We start from the raw sequence: 27312 nt of genomic DNA, 5'->3' as shown, positions 1-27312 counted from the left end.
AACCTGAAAAACTCTCCTGACCTGCTGGACATGAGAGTCCCAGTCATCAGAAAAAATCAGAATATCATCCAGATATATTATCATAAATTTATCCAGAAAATCGCGGAAAATATCATGCATAAAAGACTGGAAAACTGAAGGGGCATTAGAAAGACCAAAAGGCATGACCAAATACTCAAAGTGGCCCTCGGGCGTATTAAATGCGGTCTTCCACTCATCCCCCTGCCTGATCCGCACCAAATTATACGCCCCACGAAGATCAATTTTAGAGAACCACTTAGCACCCTCTATACGAGCAAACAAATCAGTAAGCAATGGCAATGGGTATTGATACTTAACAGTGATCTTATTCAGAAGCCGATAATCAATACATGGTCTCAAAGAGCCGTCTTTTTTTGAGACAAAGAAAAACCCAGCTCCCAAGGGAGAAGAAGATGGACGAATATGTCCCTTTTCCAAAGACTCCTTTATATATTCCCGCATAGCAGCATGTTCCGGCACAGACAAATTAAACAAACGACCCTTTGGATATTTACAACCCGGTATCAAATCTATGGCACAATCGCACTCACGGTGCGGAGGTAACGACCCAAGCTTGGGTTCGTCAAAGACGTCTTGATAATCAGAGAGGAACTCAGGGACTTCAGAGGGAATGGACGACGAAATAGAAACCAAAGGTACGTCCCCATGAATACCCTTACATCCCCAGCTCAACACAGACATTGCTCTCCAGTCCAAGACTGGGTTGTGAGACTGCAACCATGGCAATCCCAGTACCAAATCGTCATGTAAATTATACAGCACCAGGAAACGAATAATCTCCTGGTGATCCGGATTGATACGCATGGTTACTTGTGTCCAGTATTGTGGTTTATTATTAGCCAATGGGGTGGAGTCAATCCCCTTCAGAGGAATAAGAGTCTCCAAAGGCTCTAAATTAAAACCACAACGATTGGCAAAGGACCAATCCATAAGACTCAGAGCGGCGCCAGAGTCAACATAGGCGTCCGTGGCAATGGATGACAAAGAGCAAATCAGGGTTACAGACAAAATAAACTTAGACTGAATGGTGCCAATGGAAACAGACTTATCAAGCTTCTTTGTACGCCTAGAGCATGCTGATATAACATGAGTAGAATCCCCACAATAGAAACACAATCCATTCTTCCGTCTAAAATTCTGTCGCTCGCTCCTGGACAGAATTCTATCACACTGCATACTCTCTGGCGTCTTTTCCATAGACACCGCCAGATGGTGCACCGGTTTGCGCTCCCGCAGACGCCTATCAATCTGAATAGCCATTGTCATGGACTCATTCAGACCTGCAGGCAAAGGGAACCCCACCATAACATCCTTAACGGCATCAGAGAGACCTTCTCTGAAAGTTGCCGCCAAAGCGCACTCATTCCACTGAGTAAGCACAGACCATTTACGGAATTTTTGGCAGAAAACTTCAGCTTCGTCTTGCCCCTGAGATAGTGCCATCAAAGTTTTTTCTGCCTGAAGTTCCAAATGAGGTTCCTCATAAAGCAAGCCCAAGGCCAGAAAAAACGCATCCACATCGCGTAACGCAGGATCCCCTGCTGGCAATGAGAAGGCCCAATCTTGAGGGTCACCCCTGAGCAAGGAAATCACAATCCTAACCTGCTGAGCAGGGTCTCCAGCTGAACGAGACTTCAGGGACAAATAAAGCTTACAATTATTTCGGAAATTCTGGAAGCTAGCTCTATTCCCTGTGAAGAACTCCGGCAAAGGAATTCTCGGCTCAGATACCGGAGCATGTACCACAAAATCTTGTAAATTTTGTACTTTCGTGATGAGATTATTCAAACCCGCAGTTACACTCTGGAGATCCATTATTGTCAGGTGCACACAGAGCATACAGAGATTAGGAGGAGAGAGAGAAAAAAGACTGCAGCAAGGCAGACTGGAGGAAAAAAAAAAAATATTCCAGCAGACTTCTTATAACTCTCCTTTCTCAACCTGGGTCTTTAACACTTTATTGGCCGGTCAAACTGTCATGATCTCTGCAGGCAGAGATCATAGCAAGCCTATAGAGGGACAAGCTCTCGGAAGATGGAACTATACTGACCATGAACTAAGCCTGCCGCGCAACTAGAAATAGCCAGGTAGCATTTCCTATTTATCGCTAGATGCCCAGCTCTGGCCTAAGACCTAAATAGCTAGCAGAGGGAAATATAAGACCTGGCTCACCTCTAGAGAAATATTCCAAAGAAGACAGTAGCCCCCCACATATAATGACGGTGAGTTCAGATGAAACTACAAACGCAGCAGGAAAATAGTCTTAGCAAATTTGAGGTCCGCTTACTAGATAGCAGAAGACAGATAGTATACTTTCATGGTCAGCAGAAAAACACTAACAAAACACCATCCAGAGATTACCTTAAACTCTGGCATTAACTCATAACGCCAGAGTAGCAATCCCTGATCAACGAGAGCTTTCCAGACACAGTAACAAAACTTCAGCTGTGAACTGGAACAAATAGGCAAAACAAAACATGGACAAAAGTCCAACTTATCTAGTAGTTGTCTAGAAGCAGGAACAAGCACTGAGAGGCATCAGATAACATTGTTGACCGGCAAGAAACCACCAGAGAAATGAGCTTAAATAGCGACACCCACTACTGATGGAACCAGGTGAAACAGGAAAGAGGATGACAAGTCCAATTCCACAAGCGGCCACCGGGGGAGCCCAGAATCCAAACTCACAACAAGCTTCATCCTGACCCTGAGAAATAGCCAGCAAGGCTTTTTCTGCCTGAATTTCAAGATTGGGTTCCTCGTAAAGCAATCCGAGCGCCAGAAAAAACGCATCAATATTCGCCAATGCCGGATCTCCTGGCGCTAGCGAGAAAGCCCAATCCTGAGGGTCGCCCCGTAAAAAAGAAATAACAATTTTAACTTGCTGAGCAGAATCTCCAGATGAACGGGGTCTCAGAGAAAGAAACAATTTACAATTATTCTTGAAATTCCTAAACCTAAATCAATCTCCAGAAAACAATTCCGGAATAGGTATTTTAGGTTCAGACATAGGACTACTGGTAACAAAATCTTGTATACCCTGCACACGAGCTGCCAGCTGGTCAACACTTGTAATCAAGGTCTGCACATTCATGTCTGCAGCAAGCACACGCCACTCAAAGGTAAAGGGGAGGAAGAGAAGGAAGGAAAAAAAAACCTCAGAATTTCCTTTCTTATTATCCCACTTCTGCAATGCTTTAAACATTCAATATTGGCCTGCCATACTGTTATGACCCCAATGGCAGAGGTCTCAGGAATAATGCTAAGTCAGTAAATACAGAAAACCAGCTCATAGGACAGTGGTAACTGGGCTGACCATATAACTAATCCTAGCACCACAAATACCAGCAGCCGGGGAACGTTCCTACGTTGATCCTAGACGTCTCGCGCCAGCCGGAGAGCTAACTACCCCTAGAAGGGAAAAGAAAGACCTTTCTTGCCTCCAGAGGAAATACCCCAAAAAGTTGGATATAAGCCCCCCACAAATAATAACGGTGAGGTAAGAGGAAAAGACAAACATAAGAATGAGCTAGGAATTTAGCAAAGAGAGGCCCACTAGCTAATAGCAGAATATAGAAAGAAAACTTATATGGTCAGCAAAAAATCCTATCAAAAATATCCACACTGGAAATTCAAGAACCCCCGAACCGTCTAACGGCCCGGGGGGAGAACACCAGCCCCCTAGAGCTTCCAGCAAGGTCAGGAATCAAATTTAGTACAAGCTGGACAAAAATGATAGCAAACAAATAACCCAAAAAACAAAGAAGCAAGACTTAGCTTAATTTAACACGAACCAGGACCAGCAAACAGGAGCAAACAGAATGTGTCTGATAACACCGATGCCAGGCACTGGACTAAGGTTCCAGGAGGTTTATATAGCAACACCCCTGAAGTAACGACCCAGCTGGGTGCAGACAGAGGGAAGGAAATCCCAGAGTCATATCACTAGTAACCACTAGAGGGAGCCAAAAAAGTCTAATTCACAACAGGAAAGTCACCAAGGACGGTATGGATCATCTTCTCCTTTTCCACCGGCGGGGAGATTCCTGGGGACATGTCCCTCTCTCTCAACTTATCGGGGCAGACCTTAAGGTGATCCCTGGATACCGCTGTCGAGGTCTCCCCTCTGTCCTTGCTGATGAGACAGACCTTCGTGTTGTCGAAATCGGATGGCAGGATGGTATACGGTTCCGCTTCCCATTGGTCATCGAGCTTGTGTAGTCTCCTCTTTCGTTTAAGTACTTGCTCACCAGGTGACAGGGGAATCGCAGGAGCGTGCTGGTTGTAGTCCCTTTCTTGTTTTTGCCTAGCCTGGGCGAGACTTCTTTCCACGCACTCCTGTACTTTGCGGTACCTTCACTGCCTTTCTGCATCCCAATCTGCATCCGGCGAGGTATCTTCGGGGACTAGGACCCCCATGTCCAGATCAACGGGTAACTGGCTAGGCCTTCCCCTCATTAGGTATGCTGGAGTACAGTTGGTGGAATTTACTGGGATGTGATTGTAGATATCCACCAAGTCAGGCAACTTTGTCGGCCACAGGTTCCGTTCCTCTACGGGCAAGGTCTTCAATAAGTCGATCACCACCTGGTTCATCTTTTCGCACATCCCATTGGTTTGAGGATGGTACGGCATGGTTCGGATCTTCTTACACCCGTACAGTTGGCAGAACTCTTGGAACACTTCTGCTTCGAATGCTGGTCCCTGATCGGTCAGTACCTTCTCTGGGTAGCCATGGGGCCTACAAAAGTACTGCTGGAAGGCCTTGGCGGCAGTCCTGGCCGTTAGATCCTTGACAGGTACAACCACCAAAAATCTGGAGTAGTGATCTACGATGGCAAGAGCGTAGATATAGCCTGACCGGCTAGGTGTCAACTTCACATGATCCAGCGCACCAGTTCGAGCGGCCGTTTGGTGATTATAGGCTGCAGGGGAGCCCGTTGGCTGCCACGGTCCTTCCTGCGTAGGCTACATGGACCGCACTCCCGACACCACTTCTCAATGGCTCTCTTCATGCCAATCCAATAGAACCTCCCTCGGAGTAGCCTCTCTAGCTTCCTCCATCCGAAGTGTCCGGCTCCATCGTGGTAGGCTCCCAGAACCATGGGCGCATCTCGCCTTGGCACCACTATCTGCCACACCAATTCATGAGTACGTGGGTCGATGCTCCTCCTGCACAGCTTGCCATCATGGATAAACAGTTTGCTTCTCCCCTTCCACAGCTGTTGGGTTTCCTGTGGATCATCTGGGCCGGGATGCAACCCTGCCTGCGTCAAGAGCTCTTTCACCCGACAGACCGCGGGGTCACCATCCTGAGTTTCCGCCCACCCGTGATGGGGCAGGGGATTCAGCGTGGCATCCGGTTGGTTCCTGTGCCTGTTCTTCACATGATGAGAGTTCTGAGTGGCTTTGGGGCGATGGAATGCAGGCAGCTCCACCTCTTCAAGTGCCTCCGGGTCTTCTCCCGTTTCTGGCAAATTGGGCATTCGGGACAAGGCATCGGCATTGGCATTCTTGTGTCCTGCCCGGTACTTGATGGTGAAATCGTAGTTGGACAGCTGGGCCATCCACCGCTGTTCCAAGGCCCCGAGTTTGGCAGTATCCAGATGCGTTAGCGGATTGTTATCCGTGAAGACGGTGAATTTCGCGGAGGCCAGGTAGTGTTTGAACCTCTCTGTCACTGCCCAGACGATGGCAAGGAATTCCAGCTTAAAGGAACTGTAGTTGTCAGGGTTTCTTTCCGTGGGACGGAGTTTCCTGCTGGCGTAAGCGATCACCCTTTCTTTGCCTTTCTGGACCTGGGACAGCACGGCTCCTAATCCCACATTGCTGGCATCTGTGTACAGCACAAACGGTTGGTCGTATTCGGGGTAAGCCAGTACCTCTTCTCCCGTCAGTGCCGACTTCAAACAAGTGAAGGATCCCTCCAGCTCCTCGTTCCAATCAAAGGGGGTGTTCCTCCCCTTGGTCTTCTTTGGTTGGCCCACCAACAGGTTTTGCAAGGGTGCGGCCTTCTTGGTAAAGTCCTTAATGAACCTTCGGTAATAACCTACCAGGCCAAGGAACTGCCGGACTTCGTGGAGGTTACTGGGCTTTGGCCAGTCCTTGATCACCGTGACCTTGTCGGGGTCTGGGGCCACTCCTTCAGCCCTCACCACATGGCCCAGGTACTGCACTTTAGGTTTCAGCAGATGACACTTGGACGGTTACACCTTTAAGCCAAAGTTGGACAGGGCTTCAAACACCTCGGCCAGGTGCTTCAGATGGTCTTCGTAGGTCTTAGAGAAGACAATGACATCATCCAAATACAGCAGCACGGTTTTGAAGTTCATGTGTCCCAGGCAGCACTCCATCATCCTCTGGAAAGTCCCGGGAGCATTGCACAATCCGAAGGGCATGTAATTGAATTCGCATAGACCCATTGGTGTCGTGAAGGCCGTCTTCTCTTTGTCCGCCTCCGCTACAGGAACCTGCCAGTACCCACTGGTGAGATCTAAGGTAGAGAAGTAGTTAGCAGATTTTAAGGCAGCCAGAGACTCCTCTATCCTGGGCAGTGGGTATGCGTCCTTATGTGTAATGCGATTCAACTGCCTGTAATAAACACACATTCTCATTGTACCATCTTTTTAACAAGGACTAACGGAGCTGCCCAGGGGCTACAGCTGTCTCTCACCACCCCAGCCTCCTTCATTTCCCGCAACATGTCCTTGGCACACTGGTAATGAGCTGGGGGTACAGGGCGATATCTCTCTTTTATGGGTCGGTGATCTCCCGTGGGGATTTGGTGTTGGATCCCTTTCACCTGCCCAAAATCTAAGGGGTGTTTGCTGAATACCTGCTCGTACTCGTGTACCACCCTGTAGGCCCCCTGTTTTTGATGGGATGGGGTAGAGTCAGTGCCCACATGCAATTCCCGACACCAATCTTTCGAGTGCTCTGCAGAACCGTTGTCCTCCGCCACGTTTGACGGGACCAAGGGTTCAGGTGTCTGTATCACACTATTATTAACAGTGAACAATTTGGCGAGCGTGGCATACTTGGTGAGGTGAACCTCTTCCTCCCCACAATTAAGGACACGTACGGGCTGTCAGAATAGTAGGCCTATTGTCCGAATAGACGGGTTCTACCAAGGCCTGGTAGTCCTTTCCCCTGAGGCCTATGGCTGCCCGACACCATATTAACATTTCACTCCTGGGGGGTATCGCGATGGGGTTTGAATCACTCACAGTGACATGACCAATCTCACCACCAGTCAGCTCTACCTGCTGTTTCTGCATCAGAGCTCTGATTTCCTTCTGCAGGGCACGTTGCTCACTGTGGCCAGCGGTTTCTGCCACCTGTTGCAACAAAACAATAACTTCTGCAAGACAATTTTCTATAACATTAGTACCAAGAGTCATCATGGGATTACATTCTCGACGATCAATATCAATAATCACAATCCCTTAGGCTTTCAATTCCACCCGCCCCACCTTAATGGTGACCTCCTTATACCCCACTTGTGGCAACGGCTGACCATTACTGGCTATTATGGTGAAATCATCGTCAGGGCCACGAGTAATATCGGTGTCCTCCCAATACCGTTTATAAAGCACGTAAGGTATAGTCGTCACCTGAGAACCGGTGTCCAGCAAAGCGTTCAAGGGGATTCCATCAACCACTACAGGGAGAACTGGTCGTCCTCCAATGTACTTGGTTCTCCAATGCTGCGGGCCTGACCGTCCTACTCCTGAGGGTTGGCCCTTTGCCCCAGGGGTTGCTCGTTTAAAGGACAGTACCTTGCAAGGTGGCCCACCTGGTGACAGCGGCGGCAGATGGGTCGTCCGTCCTGGTGGAAGCGATCGTCGTTCCGGCCTCTGGTCGGCGGAGTCCTCCTCTGTCGCATCCAAGGGAGATCTTCTGGTTTGGAGGCCAGTTGAATCTTTTCCTTAGGGGCCTCCTGTAGGGATTGCACCGTCCGGGCTAGGGTAGCAACGCTCTTGGTCAGCTCCTGCATCTGGAGGCGGAGTCCTGCAGGGGAGTCGTCCTCTAGGCTCTGGGCGTCGGCCTCGGCGGCGACTGGGGCATCCGACGCCACCTCCTGGTGGTATGTGAGAGCGGGACGCCTGGGTGGTATTATGCGGCTGGGTTGTCGCTCCTGCAGCGCCTGGATAGCTTTATCTTTGAATTGCGCAAAAGTCAAATCTGGATTCTGCATGGCGAGGAAGTATAATTGGCCCCTTTGGTAACTGCACAGGAGCCCCTCAATGAACCGCTCTTTCAGGAGTTTATCCTCATCTTGCATGCTGCCGGGGTCACTCTGCTTAATGGCCCGCATCGCCTCCTGGAGATTAAGGGCATAGTCCCGTAAGCTATCCTGCGGTCTCTGTTTGCATCCATAGAAAGTCAATTTAATTTCTGTAGCAGTGCGGGTGTCGAAGGTGGCTTTAAGCTTCGCAAAAATCTGCTGTGCCGTTCCCTTATCCGCGGCGGGCCAGGACTTCACTTCTCTCAGAGCCGCCCCAAAGAGTTGGCCGGTTATCATATGAACCTTCTGAGGCTCTGTCAGGGGATAGAATTCGAGCAGGCTGCAGAGCCCTTCTTTAAAGTCAGTGAATGTATGCGACTCCTCAGAGTATTGTGGGAGCCAGGCTGCTCCGGGCAGGTACGGCATAGAGAAGGGCATTATGGCTTTTGTGGTAGCGGCCGTGTCCGACTGGCTGATGGGGGCAGCGGGTTCTGCGGCAATCGGTGGTAGTATTAGGGCCGCGGCTTCGCCCGCCGCGGGGACCAGGGGTGCCCCTGCGTCCACGGCTGCAACCGCCACCTCCTCTCCTCCCGACTCGGACATGGCTGTCCCTTCCTCCCACTAACCTGCTGGAGGTCGGAGTTCCTCTTCCGGGATTGGCGCTTTACCGCGTTTTCTCGTTCCGCGCCTCTTTTGGCCGGGTCCGCCCACGAAACTAAGGCTCCTCCCTCCGCGCACGGCAATGGCGCGTTATGGTGGGAACTCTTGAAGGCAATTGGCAACACGCAGTCTTTGTAATAAAGCACAGTCCAAGCACAGCAAATCACAGTTCCAAGGCACACATGACCTGATTCTTCAGGCTTAAGTAGATCCTGTTCGTGATGCCAAAATGGAGCGCCCCCACTACCGCAGGGCCGAGGGGTACCCGGTACCGGGCCTCTGAGTCTCTGTTCCAGGGTTGTCACGGTGGCTAGACCCGGTCCGTGACCCTGCTGAGGGGCGTCCAGTGAAAGTCTGTTGTATAGTGAGGATGTAGTTGTGAAGTGCCGGTCGCAGTAAATAACGAGGACACCAGGTTGTAGTCTCTTTACCTCTTTACTGAAGGCTTTAGGTCCTCAGTCCGGAATACGCTGTCAACAGGGCTGCTGAGACTGGCCGGTCCGAAGGCACATCAGGAGTTCCCTTAACAGGTGGGAATCAGTGTCTACCTTCTAGAGCCTGTGTGTTGTAGTCCTTCCCTGCTGAGCTCCCGGGATAGTCCTCACAACTGATTCTGTCTGTCTCTGATATTCGTTCTCTCCGTCCCCCAGACGGTATGGTAGGACGCACCCGTATGACGGGGTAGGCCTGGAGTTCTTCTGGGACCCTAGAGTCGCCCCTCTCCCACAGCTGCCTCCGTTGTCTGCTTAGGTGATTTGTGTGAGACAGCCACCCTATAACTGGCTGTCCGGCCGTGGTTTGCAGTATAGCTTAGAGTCTCTTACTTGCTCGGCGTTCCGGCCACCGACTGTTTGCGCCTCAGAAGGATGTTGCCTCGATCTAACAGCACGACTCCTTCTGGTCCTAATGCCTCTCAACTGTATTCCCGTTGCTCACTGGTTTGTTCTGCTCTCAGGAGTCTGCCAGGATCCCATCCCCTGACAGGTCCTCTCTCCAGCTCTCCCCAGTTACTTCTCGCTGTCTTCCTGTCCAACCCCCAGTTTTACCAGAGTGTGAGGAGTGGCCTACTAGATAGAACCACCCCCCCTGGTGGCCGGAGTGTGAAGTATAGTGTGTGTTACCTGATCAGGTGAACTCCTTTAGTGCAATCGGACGTAACATCATTCCCCTTAGTGGCAGAGCGACGTTACTGCAACGACCAGGACTCTGGGGCGCTGCACAACCATTCCCATTTTATTTAGGTGTATCCATATACATGGCCCACCCTGTAGATTGGGAATGCCATGTAATATTTGAAGAGTCCCTGACATGCCAAAATAGCAGAAACCCCATTTTGGAAACGACACCTCTTGAAAACTTTATCTAGGAGGGGTAGTGAGAATTTTTAGCCCTCCCTCATGTGAGGATACTATAGAAAAAATGGAAAGTGGACCCACTGGACCGTGACGACGACCCACCCACGGACGAGCTGACCAGATAGACCGCCCCCTATACAGGGAGAGTTAGGGGCAGGCCCGTGGGGGACTATCGCCACAACAGCTGGGAGACCAAGATGGACAAGAAAGTAATCCACGGAGACACCGGACTAGCTGGAGTGCAAGAGACACTGGACGGGTGGAAAAGGAGGCAGGAACACAGAACTAGCGAGAGCGGAGGGGACACGGGACTGGTAGGTATGCAGAGACACAGGACTGGATCTAAGGAGAGCAAGGAAAACAACAAGGTGAACGTGCGGCCAAGAACTCTTGAAATCACAAATGATCATCAGGCACAGGGGAGAGGAAGGAGGTGATTAATAAAGCAGTGCTGTGCGGTACTTCCGGGTGAGAGTCCTCCAAGGTGATAGAGAGGACAGGAAGATAGTGCCAGAATATTAGAAATGCGCGTGCGCAGTACTGAACCTGGCATGCGCGCGCACCTGATGAGCAGCAGAAGCCGGGAGCGAGCGCTGTGAAGAGGACGCTGCAGCTGAGAAGACGCGCCGGGACGCCGAGCACGCGTGAGTATGACAGGGTGCGGGGAGCGGCATGCAACCTCAGGTGATTCACAGAACTGTATAACATTGGGCTGAGTCAATTGCAATTTATCATTTTTTTCCAATAAAATGTTGCTTTGGCCCCAAGTTTTTAATTTTCAAAAAGATAATGGGAGAAATTGGATGACGCCATTTGTTATGCAATATCTCAAGAGTACGCTAATACCCCATATGTTGTCAAAAACTACGTTTTAAGGCACAGTCCGAAGCTCAGAAGGGAAGGCGTTTCATATTGGAGTTCAGATTTTGCAGGAATGGTCATGTCACCTTGGTGCCAAAACAGGAGAAGCCCTCCATAAGAGACCTCATTTCACAAACATCACCTCTCAATGAATTCATCTCCAGTTGTAGTAAGCATATTGACATGACATGTGCCTCACAGAATTTTATTCCATTGGGCAGGGAAGAAAGAAAAATTACCCTCAGGTGCCAAAACACATAAATCCGCATATGTGACCCCATTTGACAAACTACATCTCTCAATGAATTAACCAAAATTTGTGACACAATTTCTGGTGGACTTGGCAAAACCCCATATGTGGCTGTACAATACTGCTTAGCAACATAGCGAGATTCGTAAGTGAAGGAGAGCTATTTGACTCTTAGAGAACAAATTACCATAGAACAGTCTCCATATAAAAAGCCCCTAAGTGCCAGAATTCTGCTTCAAGTGACCCCATTTTGGAAATTTCGCCCCTCTGGGAACTTATGTACAGGTGTTGTGACAAGTTTTACTCCAAGGGTGTTTTCCACAAACTAGCGGCAGTGGATGTTGTGCAAAAATTGTAAATCTGCCATTGCAGTGCCCGTACAGTGTAGTGCCCATAGAATGTACACAACTCATTCTTCTCTACACCTGTACATAAATTCATACATAAATGTACATAAAGGGGTGTATTTTCCAAAATAGGGTCCATTGAGGGGGAATTCTGCTCCTCTTGCACTTTGGGGCTGTGTATATGGAGTCTGCAAACTATTCTTTGATAATTTGTTCTCCTAGAGTCAAATAGCTCTCCTTCTGTTCCGAGTGTTGCCATGTGGCTAAGCAGTACTGTACAACCACATATGGGGAAATGTTCTGCAGATACTGACTTCAAGGAGAAAGAAGACTGAGGAAAGAGTCCAGAGTCTGAAAGAGAACAGGAGAAAAGTATTGCCACGTTCAGCAGAAATTGTGTGACAAATTTTGGTGTCATTTTTATCGGTTTCCATGTTTGAAAATTATTTTCTCCTATTAGACCCTTTGAAAATTGAAAACTTGAGGCCAAAGCAATATTTTTGTGGAAAAAAATTATAATTTTGCATTAACTCAGCGGTGCCCAATGTTATACAATTCTGTAAAGGTTATCACACCCCTATATAAATTCCTCAAGAGGTGTAGCTTCCAAAATGGGGTCACTTGTGGGGTTTGTGCTGTATTGGCATGTCATGGACTCTTCAAATGTTACATGATATCTGCAATCTTTTCTAGCCAAAATTTAGCTCCAGAATTCAATCGGCACTCCTTCCCTTCTGAGTTCTGCTCTTTGGCTATACAGTAGTTTTCCATCACTTATGGGGTATCAGTGTACTCAAGACAGATTTCACAACAAATTGTATGGTAAATTTTCACCTGTTACCATTGTGAAAATTTAAAATTTGGGGCTAAAGCAACATCTTTGTGGGAAAAATTATTTCATAATTTTCACGGCTCAATGTTAAAAAATTCTGTAAAGCACCTGTGGGTTCAACATGCTCACCCCACCTCCTAGAAAAATTCCTTGAGGGGTGTAGTTTCCAAAATGCAGTCACTTGTGGAGGGTTTCTACAGCTTAGGCACATCAGGGGCTCTGCAAATGCGACATGGTGTCCGCTATCTATTCCAGCCAATGTTGCGCTCCAAAAGTCAAATAGGCGCTCCTTCCCCTCTGAGCCCTGCTGTGCACCAAAACAGTAGTTTTCAGCCACATATGGAGAAATTGCACAATAAATTGTAAGGTTAATTTTCTCCTTTTATCCTTGTAAAAATGAAAAATTTAGGGCTAAATTAACATTCTTGTGGAAAAAATTAAAATGTTCATTTTTTTCCTTCCACATTGCTTTAATTCATGTGAAGCACCTAAAGGGTTGATAAACTTCTTGAATGTCATGTTGAGCAATTTGAGGGGTGCAGTTCTTAAAATGTTGTCACTTTTGCGTATTTTCTGTCACATAGGCTCCTGAAAGTCACTTCAAATGTGATGTGGTCCCTAAAAAATGGATTTGTAAATTTAGTTGGAAAAATGTGATAATTGCTGAAAACTTTTAACCCTTGTAACTTCGTGACCAAAAAAAAAAGAAGTTTAAAAAATGATGAAGATGTAAAGTAGGTATGTGGTAAATGTTATTTCTTATCAACTATTTTGTGTAATATAAATATCTGGTTTAAGGGCATAAAACTTAAAATTTTGAAAATTGCTACATTTTTAAAATTTTAGCCAAAATAACGATATTTTCACAAATAAATGCAAAAAATATTCTCCTAAATTTAGCACTAACATGAAGAACCGTATGTCATGAAAAAATATTCTCAGAATCACTGGGATCTGTTGAAGAGTTCCAGAAAATTGCCCTGGTCAAGAAGGTGAAGTGGTTAATTTCCCTATTCCAGGATGTGAAAAATGTTCCATCAATTAAAGATTTTACAAAAATCCCTTAAATAGGCTGATAAGAAATGATCCATACGATGTTTATACTGAGTAGCTAAAAAATAAACACAAATGTTAAGAGTGGCAAAGTATGACAAAGGAGGAAAGTAAAAAATCCACATCTTTATTTTTTCCCTCTCTAGACCAATTCATTGAGGACGGAATTAAGGGATTTAAAAACTTTATTGTCAAGCCAATTTGGAGAGTTCTTGAAAATCTTGGAAATAAATAATTTTTAAACAAACATTTCCTACTTGCTGTCAGGTGCTTAACTCAATTCGGCCCCTCCACATCCTGATCTACTTTTGACATGATATGAGTAACGCTTTAAAGTTGATTTCTAAATATTATTTGGCTTTCTCTTTGATCACTGCTCCCAAATAATGAATGAATCCCCAGGTTTATTTATGTTTTTATTTCGAGCACATCTTCTTCTAACACAGTGGAGGACAGAGACAGAAGTATAGACTTACAGTATCCCTGTTTAATACTAGGCGTGGGAATACTCCAAAAGTTGCCAATATACAGTTGCGCTCAAAAGTTTACATACCCCGGCAGAATTTTTGCTTTCTTGGCCTTTTTTCAGAGAATATGAATCTTTTTCTCCACTCATGGTTAGTGTTTGGGTGAAGCCATTTACTGTCAAACTACTGTGTTTTCTCTTTTTAAATCATAATGACAACCCAAAACATCCAAATGACCCTGATCAAAAGTTCACATACCTTGGTGATTTTGGTGATTTTTTCAAAAGCCGCATGAGAAAAAAAATCGCAGATCTGCAGTGCTCATAGTATAACATTGAGCTGAGTGTTATCCGATAAAACATCGGATAGCACTCAGCCGTATTATATGCTCGTGTGAGCGAGCCATAAGGTGTAATAAGGTCAGACGTAGCCTAGTTAGTAAATATCACAGGAGGTAGTTTCTATAAAGAAGCACAAAGGAGCTCAGTTATCAGGGTAGTCAATCTAGAAGATCGATCATGTAGGTTAGCTTGCACCGATTTCAGAAGGTTTCACTTGTACTAAATTTATTCATGAATGCTACTAGATAACTTTCCTAAGGAAATCTTCTCCAATATGTTTACTATTGAAAAGGGCAGACTGCATTCTGAGATGAAAATTGAAATAGGACCCCTCACTGCAGTGCAATATAAACCTGCAATTTTTTGGGGGGTTTATTTGCATTATTTTTCTCATCAGTAACATCACAGCCATTCCAAACCTGTAGAATGTTTTTTTAAATTTTAGTTGCGAAAAACTGTTCAGAAGTTTTTATAAAATAATCTGTTTTGCGATACCATTTTCTGAGACCTATAGCATTTTCATTTTGCTGTTTATTGGGCTGTACGAAGGCTTGTTTTTATGTGTGGTAAATTGATTTTTTATATTGAAACTAATTTAGGGTGCATATAACCTTTTGATTGCTTTTTCAGCATTTTTTAAAGATAGGTGAAGTTACAAATTTTTTTTTCAACACTGCTTTCTCTTTACGGCATTTACTGTGCGGGTTAAAAAAAATAATATTTTGATAATTTTGATAGACCAAACTTTTATGGATGTGGTGATGTCGAACTTTTGGTTTTTTTTTCAATTTCTTTATTTTCTAATAGGGGAAAAGGAAGTTGATTCAAACTTTTAGTTTTTTTTAATCTTTTTACTTTATTTTTTAGTCCCTTTAGGAGAAAAAGATAAGACATATATTTAAACTTTTTTTATACCAAACTAAACACTTCTTAAAAGTATTACAACGCAGATGAACTGCTGGATTTGTTTTTACTAGACTAGTATATAAACTCCCTAATTTGCGATAAAGCCAAAAACAACTTCTGGAATTTCCCATCACCCAACAAGAATTAGAGCAGGCCTCTGCCACTGGGAAATTAACTGGTCCTGATGGTATTTTATTTAGGGTTTATGCGAAATTCCAAGCCATTTTGTTGCCCATCTCCTGGCAGGCTTTGGTTTCAGTCATCGAGAGTAGAACTCTTCCTTTCACTATATCTCTATGTCCAATACAGTTATTACTTTACTTAGAAAGTGCAAAAATGCACAGCAGATTTGATAAATTTTGACGTGTAACTACTGGCAGAACCACTGGCCATTGGGTTTTTGGTTGTATTGATTTAGCTTAATGGAAAATAAAGGAGTTTTTACTGTAATAAATTTATATAATGTTCACTCACTTTTCAGTTCTGGGGGTAGTTGGTGCCCGTATTCATCCAGCACTATCTTCTCCACCAGGGTGTCACCTAGTGAGAAGTGACAATTTTAAATCAGTTCTAGATATGCAATTATAATAAAAATACAAAATATATAATGAGCAAGACGCTGCTTAGAGGTCCTAAAAAGGGGCAGGCATTCTGCCTGTGCCCTCTGTGTCCATGTGATTCATAGTCTGCAGACATGGAAAAGAGAAAAAAAAGATGGGCCGGCATAGGGAACTTTGAATCCCTAATGTAATGTACTGCTGGGAGCCAACGCATACACCCCCCCTAAAGAACCAGAGATGTTAAGGTACCGTCACATTAAGCGACGCTGCAGCGATACAGACAACGATGCCGATCGCTGCAGCGTCGCTGTTTGGTCGCTGGAGAGCTGTCACACAGACAGCTCTCCAGCGACCAACGATGCCGAGGTCCCCGGGTAACCAGGGTAAACATCGGGTTGCTAAGCGCAGGGCCGCGCTTAGTAACCCGATGTTTACCCTGGTTACCAGTGTAAAATGTAAAAAAAACAAACAGTACATACTTACCTTCACGTCCCCCGGCGTCCGCTTCCTGCACTGACTGAGCGCCGGCCCTAACAGCAGAGTGGTGACGTCACCGCTGTGCTTTCACTTTCACTTTCCGGCCGGCGCTCAGTCAGTGCAGGAAGCGAACGCCGGGGGACGTGAAGGTGAGTATGTACTGTTTGTTTTTTTTACATTTTACACTGGTAACCAGGGTAAACATCGGGTTACTAAGCGCGGCCCTGCGCTTAGCAACCCGATGTTTACCCTGGTTACCAGTGTAAAATATCGCTGGTATCGTTGCTTTTGGTGTCAAACACGACGATACACGCCGGTCTGACGACCAAATAAAGTTCTGAACTTTCTTCAACGACCAGCGATATTGTCAGGTACCAAGAAGGAAGGAGTGGACCCACTAGACCGTGACGACGATCCCCTCACGGGCGAGCTGGCCAGATGGACCTCCCCCTATACAGGGAGAGTTAGGGGCAGGACCGCGAGGGACTATCGCCACGGAAGCCGGAGGGACCAAGGAGGGGAAAAGGAAGAAGGGACGGAGAAAACCTGAAACAAGGGTAGACGGGAACGGACGAGACAAAGGACTGACGGAGTATATAGGGAAACAGGTCTGGAGACACGGGGACAGCAGGGGGACAGGGACTTCCGGAGCTGAGGGGAGACACAGGTGCCACTGGGTGGCTTGGAGCAAGAGGAGGACAGGGACTGAAGTGGCTAAGATTACGGAAACACAGTAACAGGAAAGTGACGGAAGAAACTGGGAGACCTGGTACTGCGGAGAGACAGGAACTGCGGGAAACACAGGAAGTACCAGGGCTATAGATTCCGAAAGGTTCTGCGGAGAAAAAAGCAGGAAATACAATCAGCAAGAAGATGCACGGACATGCGGCCTGGAGCACAAGGGAAATACAAGTGAACAACAGGCACAGGAGAGAGAGACCGGGAGGAAGAAATAGTTATGCAGCGCCTTACTTCCGGGTCAGGGGAAACCTCCAGGACGATAGAGAGGAGCAGGCAGAAGGAGCCGGCAGGTTACAGGTGTGCGCGCATAGAAGAGAATCTATCGTGTGCGCGCGTGTGACGGCCAGCAGAGGCCGGTAGTGAGCGCCGGAGGGAGGAAGCTGCAGGAGAGTCGCGCCGAGACGCCGGGAACAGGTAAGTATGAGCGGTTGCAGGAGGCGGCGGCGTGACAGTACCCCCGTCTTTACCTCCCCTCTTCCTAAGGCTAGAGAGAAATCTGGACAAAATCCGAGGAGCCTGAATATTCTCTAGGGGCTCCCAGGACCTCTCTTCAGGACCAAAACCCTTCCAGTCCACCAAAAACAAAGTTTTTCCCCTGCGTTTTTTCATGGCAAGAATGTCCCTGACCTCAAAGATATCATCAGCAGAAACAGGCGAAGGAGAAGAAAGAGAAGTAGCATGAAACTGATTAAACACTGCAGGTTTGAGGAGAGAGACATGAAAAGAATTAGAAATACGAAGAGAGGCAGGTAATTTAAGCTTATAAGAAACATCATTAATGCGAGTCAAAACTTGGAAAGGACCGATGTAACGGGGACCCAGTTTATGAGAAGGGATTTTAAGGCGAATGAATTTGGACGAGACCCAGACCTTATCCCCAGGATGAAATATGGGAGAATCAAGACGCCTTTTATCAGCATGTTTTTTCATCCGAGATTGAGCTAATTCAAGAGCAGACTTAGTCTCCTGCCAGACCCTGGAGAACTCTCTAGACAGAAGATCTGCCGCTGGTACAGTAGAGACGGGAGGGACCGGTAGAGGAAGACCAGGATGTTGACCAAAAACGACAAAAAATGGAGACTTGCTAGAAGATTCGCTGGGATGGTTATTGTAGGAGAATTCGGCCCACGGGAGTAAGTCCGACCAGTCATTCTGATGGGCATTAGTGAAATGACGAAGATAGGTCATCAATGTCTGATTTGTACGTTCCACTTGGCCATTGGATTGTGGATGATAGGCCGAGGAAAAGTCAAGCGAGATATTCAGAGACTTACAGAGGGATCTCCAGAATCGGGCGACGAATTGAACTCCACGATCTGAGACAATATGTTGAGGAAGACCATGAAGACGAAAAACATGATGAACAAAAATTTTTGCCAATTCTGGAGCTGAAGGTAAACCTGAGAGAGCGATAAAATGAGCCATTTTGGAAAAGCGATCCATGACCACAAAGATGACGGAGCAACCTGAGGAACTAGGCAAGTCCGTAATGAAATCCATAGACAGATGTTGCCACGGAGAAGAAGGCACCGGCAGAGGGTGGAGAAGACCGGAAGGCAATTGTCTAGGACTCTTATTCTTGGCACAGGAAGGGCAAGACACGACGAAACTCCGAATGTCTTTAGACAGGGTAGGCCACCAATAGTAACGAGAAATCAAATGTAAGGTCTTCTTAAAACCAACATGTCCAGCTAGTTTGGAAGCATGACCCCAAAGTAAGACGCGTCTCCTGTTCTCCTCGGTGACGAAGGTTTTACCCGGAGGCAAAGATGAGAAAGAGACCGGAGCGACTGGGATGATTCTGGCAGGATCGATGATGTGCGCAGGCCTCTCCTCAACATCCTCTGAAAGAAATGACCTGGAGAGAGCGTCGGCTTTGGAATTTTTATTGCCAGGCAGAAAACGAAGTTCAAAATCGAACCGAAGGAAGAACAAGGCCCACCTGGCCTGTCGTGGATTTAGTCTTTGCGCTGAATGAATGTAAGCCAGGTTCTTGTGGTCCGTGTATATCACAAAACGATGTAAAGCTCCCTCTAAGAGATATCGCCACTCCTCCAGTGCCAATTTAATGGCCAATAGCTCCTTATCTCCGATGGAATAATTCCTTTCAGGAGAGGAAAAAATCTTGGAAAAGAAACCACATGGTACAAGGTGACCAGAAGAAGATTTTTGAGACAGCACAGCTCCGGCTCCGATGGCTGAAGCATCAACCTCAAGGACGAAGGGTTTACTGGCAACTGGACGATGAAGAATTGGCGCAGAGGCAAAGGCTTGCTTGAGGGATTGGAAAGCCTCTTCGGCCTCAGAGGACCAAAGGTGAGGGTTGGCACCTTTACGAGTCATGGCGGAGATGGGAGCCGATAAGGAGGAGAAGTGAGGGATAAACTGTCGATAATAGTTAGCAAATCCGAGAAAGCGCTGGATAGCCTTAACTCCATGAGGACGAGACCAATTGAGCACAGCGGAAACCTTTTCAGGATCCATACGCAGACCGGCATCGGAAATTAGGAAACCCAGGAACGGTAGAGATGATTGCTCGAAGATGCACTTCTCAAGTTTGGCATAAAGCCGATTCTCTCTCAAGCGCAGAAGTACTTGCCGAACATCCCTCCTGTGGGTGGACAAATCTGGAGAAAACACGAGAATATCGTCCAGGTACACTACTACACAAGTGTAAAGGAGGTCCCGAAAGACGTCATTCACGAACTCTTGGAAGACTGCAGGAGCGTTGCATAAGCCGAAGGGCATAACCAAATACTCGTAATGACCATCCCTGGTATTGAACGCAGTCTTCCACTCGTCTCCAGAGCGAATGCGGACCAAATTATAGGCCCCTCGAAGGTCTAGTTTAGTAAAAATTCGCGCCCCCCGCAAACGGTCAAAAAGCTCTGGAATTAGTGGGAGAGGGTACTTGTTCTTGATAGTGATGGAATTGAGACCCCGGTAGTCAATGCATGGACGAAGGGATCCATCCTTCTTTTTAACAAAAAAAAACCCAGCTCCAGCTGGAGAGGAAGACTTTCGAATAAAGCCTCTGGCCAGATTCTCCTGGATGTACTCAGTCATGGCTAAAGTTTCAGTTGGCGACAGTGGATAAATGCGACCTCTAGGGGGAGAAGAACCAGGAACCAAATCAATCGGGCAGTCGTAAGGACGATGTGGTGGTAGGATCTCTGCCTCCTTCTTATTGAACACATCTGAAAAGGAGCGATAAGCTGAAGGAAGGTCCACAGATTCCGGAATGGAACGGAAGACTCTAGTAGGCTTGATGGTGAGCAGGCATCTATTCTGACAGGACTGTCCCCAACGTAAAATGTCGCCTGTTCGCCAGTCCAGGGTGGGTTCGTGATTTCTTAGCCAAGGAAGACCTAGAAGAAAGGAATGAGACAACGAGGGCAAGACAAAAAAAACCAATTTCTCACGGTGTAGAGCTCCAATCTGAAGTTCAACCTCCTCCGTAACCAAGTTGACGGTCTCCCGCAAAAGCTGACCATCGACAGAAGCTATATGTCTAGGAGTCTCCAAAGGTCTAACAGGTATCCCAAGTCTGTTCACTACTTCAAGTTGAACAAAGTTTCCGGCTGCTCCAGAATCAACATAAGCATCAAGAGAAAAACGACTAGAACCCAAATGCAAAATAACGGACAGAATCAGAGGAGGAGAGGATTCATCATTACCTAGGAAGACCTCTCTTACCTGTCCTAGGCGGAGGCGTTTCCCGGCTTCAGAGGACAGGAACGTAGAAGGTGGGAAGCACTACCACAATAAAAACACAGACCCTGTGCAAGTCTTTCTTTGCGGCGTTGCTCGGCAGACTTGAGGCGATCAACCTGCATGGGTTCAGGCGAAGATGTGGAAGTAGCCGGAGAGGCAGAGGGAAAAGCAGACCCACGAGTTGGAGTAGACAGGCGAGGAAGTCTCCTCTCTTTGACGACCTCGCGGGAGCGCTCCTGAAAACGCAAATCAATGCGTATAGCCAGAGAGATTAGATCGTCCAGAGAGGTGGGGGTATCTCGACCTGCCAACTCATCCTTGATCCGAGAGGACAACCCACGCCAGAAAGCACCGACCAGAGCCTCATTGTTCCAGCCCAAATCTGAGGACAGCGTCCTAAAACGAATGGCATACTGGGCTACGGAAAGAGTACCCTGGTGAAGGTTAAAGAGGGACTCTGTGGTTGAAACCAGACGGCCAGGTTCGTCAAATACTTTGCGAAAGGTCTCCAAAAAAGGAGCGAGTTGAGTGACCAGCGGATCGTCTCGTTCCCAGAGGGGATTAACCCACGCCAGAGCCTCGCCCTCCAGATGGGAAACAACGAAAGCTACCTTAGCTCGGTCGGTGGGATAGAGAAGCGGAGACAATTCAAAATGCAGTTGACATTGATTGAGAAATCCGCGGCATAATTTTGGATCCCCTGCGTACCGAGGAGGCCTAGCCAAACGGGGCGAAGGTTGGGGAGTAGGGGCCTGAACTGGAACGGCGGCAGCATTTTGGAGAGAAAGAAGCCGATTATCTACTGAGGCCATAAAATTCAAAATATGAGACTGAGTGTCTCGTTGTTGGCCTAGCTCCTGCTGAAGCGCTACCAGCTGTGAAGCATTACCGGGATCAGAGGACTGTAGAGCCGCAAGACGAGATTCCATGTTCTTAAGGAAGGACAAAATCCTGGTCTGGTTTTCGCGTAAGAAGAGTAGTTCCTTCTGAGTTGCGACGACACCGGCGGGGTCCATGGCCTGTTGTTACTGTCAGGTACCAAGAAGGAAGGAGTGGACCCACTAGACCGTGACGACGATCCCCTCACGGGCGAGCTGGCCAGATGGACCTCCCCCTATACAGGGAGAGTTAGGGGCAGGACCGCGAGGGACTATCGCCACGGAAGCCGGAGGGACCAAGGAGGGGAAAAGGAAGAAGGGACGGAGAAAACCTGAAACAAGGGTAGACGGGAACGGACGAGACAAAGGACTGACGGAGTATATAGGGAAACAGGTCTGGAGACACGGGGACAGCAGGGGGACAGGGACTTCCGGAGCTGAGGGGAGACACAGGTGCCACTGGGTGGCTTGGAGCAAGAGGAGGACAGGGACTGAAGTGGCTAAGATTACGGAAACACAGTAACAGGAAAGTGACGGAAGAAACTGGGAGACCTGGTACTGCGGAGAGACAGGAACTGCGGGAAACACAGGAAGTACCAGGGCTATAGATTCCGAAAGGTTCTGCGGAGAAAAAAGCAGGAAATACAATCAGCAAGAAGATGCACGGACATGCGGCCTGGAGCACAAGGGAAATACAAGTGAACAACAGGCACAGGAGAGAGAGACCGGGAGGAAGAAATAGTTATGCAGCGCCTTACTTCCGGGTCAGGGGAAACCTCCAGGACGATAGAGAGGAGCAGGCAGAAGGAGCCGGCAGGTTACAGGTGTGCGCGCATAGAAGAGAATCTATCGTGTGCGCGCGTGTGACGGCCAGCAGAGGCCGGTAGTGAGCGCCGGAGGGAGGAAGCTGCAGGAGAGTCGCGCCGAGACGCCGGGAACAGGTAAGTATGAGCGGTTGCAGGAGGCGGCGGCGTGACAGATATCACATCAGGATCCTGATCGCTGCTGCCTGTCAATCTAAACGATATCGCTAGCCAGGACGCTGCAACGTCACGGATCGCTAGCGATATCGTCTAGTGTGAAGGTACCTTTAGAATTAGGTTATATTCACACAGCATGATTTTGGTCAATGTTTTACATCAGTATTTGTAAGCCAAAACCAGGAGTGGGTGAAAAATGCAGAAGTGGTGACGGGTTTCTATTATACTTTTCCTCTGATTGTTCCTCTGCTGATTGTTGCTTCGAAATACTGATGTAAAACACTGATCAAATATTTCCTTTTCTTTTTCTTTTTCAAAAGAAAATATAGTGCATAGAAAGGAAAAATTTACTTGATCGACATGACATTGAAGAGTTTCGACTGCACTAAGCAGTTTTACTCATGAGTAAGCCGGATTCCCGTTTTTTCTATTTTCCTTGATGTGAGGCAAGGGCGAGGCCGGTGTCTGAGCCCCAGGTGGATGAGCATAGAGCTACTAGGTGAGCTGGAATCAAGTTTTTATAACAGTTTTCCTTGTTCTTATTAGAATGCAAACATTGTAGATTTCGACTGAAGGTAGAAAAACCAGGAAGGAACACATATCAAAACAAGATGTAAAGAAACGTGTGTGAAACAAAACAAAATATGTGTTAAACCTTAGATAACTCAAAGTATTCCTATTTTACTCTGATGGCTCCTTAATACCCCCTTGGCATTTTTTGGCTTTCAACAAGGAGATCCCAGAAGTGCTGAGCACTTGTTGCCTGCTTTGTCTTTACTCTGCGATCCAAATTAACGCAAATCCTCTCAATTGGGTTGAGGTTTGGTGATTGTGGAGACCATGCCATCTTATGCAGCACTATATCCTCCCTATTGGTCATGTAACCCTTACATAGTCTGAAGTTGTGTCTTTAGACATTGCAACGCTAATTATGGACGCACTAAAAGCAAATCAGATGGGATGGCATGTCAGTGCAGAATACTATGGCAGCCATGCTGGGTAAGTGTGCCTTGAATTTGGATCTAATCCCAACAGTGTCAGCAACAAAGCACCCCTACACCATCACAATTCACCCTCCATGTTTCAAGTTGGCTACAACACATTGAAACTGCCAGTTCACCTTTTCTGCATGTCACAAACATATAGCAGTTAGTTGCAAAAATCTCTGAAATTTTGACTCATCATTCCATAGTATAAATAGCCATTTATCTACAGGTCATTGTGTTCCTTGGCCCAAACAAGTCATTTCTTGACTGCAATTCGGAAGGTGCCTTTGCAGCAATTCAACTATAAAGGCCTGCTTCTCAACTTCTCATCTAAACAGATAATGTTAAGATGTGTTTGCTGCTGGATGTCTGTGCATCATTTTTCATGGCCGTTATCTGAGGTGCTATCAATTGGTGCTTTCTCAGGATAGTAACTTTGATGAACTTATCCTCTGCAGCAGAGGAAATTGTTTCCTATAATTGGACGGTCCGAATGAGAGCCAGTTTCATCATAATAATTGATGGTTTTCATGACTGGACTGTCATTTCTCTTTACTTACTTGAGTACTACTTGTCATACTCTGGCTTAGAACAGTTGTTGAATAGGGCTCAGCACTGAACACTTTATGAAGGTGGTTCTACAAATTAAATCTTAATAAGGTATACCTGTTCATTGGAAGCCATTCCAGGTAATGATCTTATGAAGCTACTTGAGAAAATTCCAAGGGTGTATAAAGTTGTCATCAGAGTAAACAGGGGATAATTTGAGGAATATAAGGTTGAACACATATTCTAGTTTGCTTCACATGTGTTCCTTTATTCCTTGTTTCCATATGTGCTACTTCATGGTTTTGATGCCTTCAGTCTGAATCTACAACTTTCACATTTCAATAAGAACAAGGAAAACTACTGCATGAACAGGTGCATCCAAACTGTTGACTGGTACGGTATAAAAACTACCAAACTGGGTTAAAAACCCAAATAATTAAAGTTCATGCTTGATGGAGACAATGGAAGACACAGATAAAAATACCCTGGTTGTTCAGTCATAATTCAATTTATTACTAATCAGAGATGAAAGCAATACAAATTCTCAATGTGGAATATTGATCCAGTTGCAAGATGAAAAAAGCATGGTAACTATGTTTGTAGTGCTGTGTGGTGTGGGGAATTTCAGGGCAGTAATTGGAACCCCTGAGGACGCTGCGAAATACGCATTGTAGTGCGGTGTGGAGGAACAGGCTATTATCATCATATTACTGGTTAATTAATTCAATAAAGAAGAATTTAGTAAAATCATTTTGTGATTTTCTTAAACAAAGGAATGAAGAGCAGAGCTTACTCATATCTGTGGTACTGTGTATGGGAGACATCATATGAGCTAGCCTCTTGCCACTAGCTCAGAATCAATTGCAAATTAAGGGAAAGGAGGGAAAAATGGTACAAAAATGCAGAATACAAGACAAATAATAACCAGAAGTGTAATTCCTCATGTGCACGACAGCTATCCTAAAAAGTTACTTGAAATCTCATAACTTTCACTGCCCTAGACAAGGAATAATAATGTTATCATTAACCCCTTTACTATATAGGGCACCAATGATATTAGAATGAATCCCTTCAATAACCTACATCTCAGATCCTAGTGAATAGGTATTTTCACATTGAAATATATCATTTTTAATACATGCTGTATCTGCCTAAAACATAACTAATAGGAACTAGAAATCTGGGCTCCTGGTTTTCTAACTTATTCATTACACTTCAATATCAAAATCATTACTGATGCTATAATGTATAATTTTGCAGGCACCTCTTTTGATTTTAGTGGGAACCTGTTACCTGTTTTTTTCCTTATAAAATAGGACCAGCACCTGTATGCCTTCATATACAACATTCTAGAATATTGTATTTATATGTCCCCAATGCGCTCTGCAAAACACAAAAAAGAGCTTTTATTATACTCACCTACGGAGCAGTGCGGTCTAATGGGTTTCTCTAGACTTGATCCAGCACCTCCTCTCTTCTTACAATCGCCGTCCTCCTTCTTGTTTCATGTGGATGATGCATCCTACGTCATCCACATAGTGTCCTTCACCGTTCTCCAAAGACCAAAGAGCTCTGACGTATGACCACTACAGTACTTTGCTCTGCCAAAAAGTACACCTCTGCCGGAGCGCTACATAGGACACTGTGTGTATAACATAGCATGCGTCATCCACAGGAAGCAAGGAGGATGGAGATCACAAAAAGAAAGGATGTGCCGGATCAAGACCAGAGATGCCCAACGAACTGGACAGCACAATGCTGCAAAATGAATTGGGGACTTATATACAGAAATTTAGACTACTGTATATGGGGGTGTACAAATGTTGGCCCTACTTTATATGTGAAAAACCTGGAGACAAGTTCCTTTTAATTTACTTCAATTGTGACCCAAATTTATATTTTGTTTATATTCTACCTTTTCCCACAATTAAATTATTTTAAAAAAATGTTCTTTTTATTTTACCCTTTTGCATGCTTTATACAGGGTGGGCCATTTATATGGATCCACTTAAATAAAATGGGAATGGTTGGTGATATCAACTTCCTGTTTGCGGCACATTAGTATATGGGAGGGGGAAGACTTTCCAAGATGGGTGGTGACCATGGCTGTCATTTTGAACTCGGCCATTTTGGATCCAACTTTATTCTTTCTGCTGCCCATTGTGTTGGATTCTCAATGCAACCCTCTTCTCCCACTCTTGACACACTGATAGCAACACCGCAGAAGAAATGCCAGCACAGACGTCCAGTATCCATTGTTTAAGATGCTGCACATCTCATATCTCCACAGCATAGACAATTGCCTTCACAGAGTAATGTGTGGGCTTGTATTTTTGCGGCATAAGATGTAGTTCCTATTGAAATTTCATTTGTGTATTAATAGCTTTTTGAATACTATTCCATTTACTGGGGATGAGAAGGTGACCATAAAACTGAAAATTGGCTTTTTTGTTATTATTTGTTTTATTTTTATAGGTTGGGTCATTAGGAAAATGGCAATACCAAATAAATTTATTTTTCACTAGGATTTTTCTAATTTTTCTTAAACTTTGCTTTTTTTATTACTGTTAAGTACCACTTGGGACTTAAACATCTAATAATCAGATAATAATTCCTGAGCTTCATATTATTGCAGTTCATTATGACTGTCATTGTAAACATATGTAGCTTATCTAAATTATTCCAGATCCAAATGTCAATCAAGAGATTAATATGTCTTTTAGCATAGCGACTCAAAAATAGTATAAAAAAAAGAGAAACAAGAGTCTGTAACTTTTATTGAAGATTACATTAAAAAAAAATACAAATTAAATAATTTAGTGAATAAACCCAGTGCAATTGCTATGGAGATGCTCCAAACTAAATGTAAGATATGGTTTCATATGTATAAGAGAAAACCAGTGACCAAACATTTATATGTGTCACATTTTCTATAAGCAGGTATCGGATAGTTACATATGATAGTTACATAGATGTCTATAATGAAACCATATTAGAATGTAGAAAGGATAAATACCCAATGTATTGTGTTACAGCATGTTTCATGTGCATGGCTTCCTCAGGGGATGCACACATTTTTTATATAT

At 45.7% G+C, this 27312-nt stretch overlaps 1 protein-coding gene across 4 annotated transcripts in view; it reads right to left on the bottom strand.

Annotated features, from left to right (window-relative positions):
- Positions 1-27312, bottom strand: part of LOC143815170 (NACHT, LRR and PYD domains-containing protein 12-like) — a 125745-nt gene that overhangs the window by 60262 nt on the left and 38171 nt on the right. For all 4 annotated transcript variants that reach the window (XM_077294117.1, XM_077294118.1, XM_077294116.1 and 1 more), the window contains exon 5: positions 15816-15881. In XM_077294117.1, coding sequence (XP_077150232.1) covers positions 15816-15881 — 66 coding nt within the window. The remainder of the gene's footprint in view (positions 1-15815; positions 15882-27312) is intronic.

The sequence above is a fragment of the Ranitomeya variabilis genome, chromosome 3 (genome assembly GCF_051348905.1).
Source record: "Ranitomeya variabilis isolate aRanVar5 chromosome 3, aRanVar5.hap1, whole genome shotgun sequence".
Lineage (NCBI taxonomy): Eukaryota > Metazoa > Chordata > Amphibia > Anura > Dendrobatidae > Ranitomeya > Ranitomeya variabilis.
Note: the sequence above shows the minus strand (reverse complement) of the source record. Positions and strands in the feature narration are given on the sequence as shown.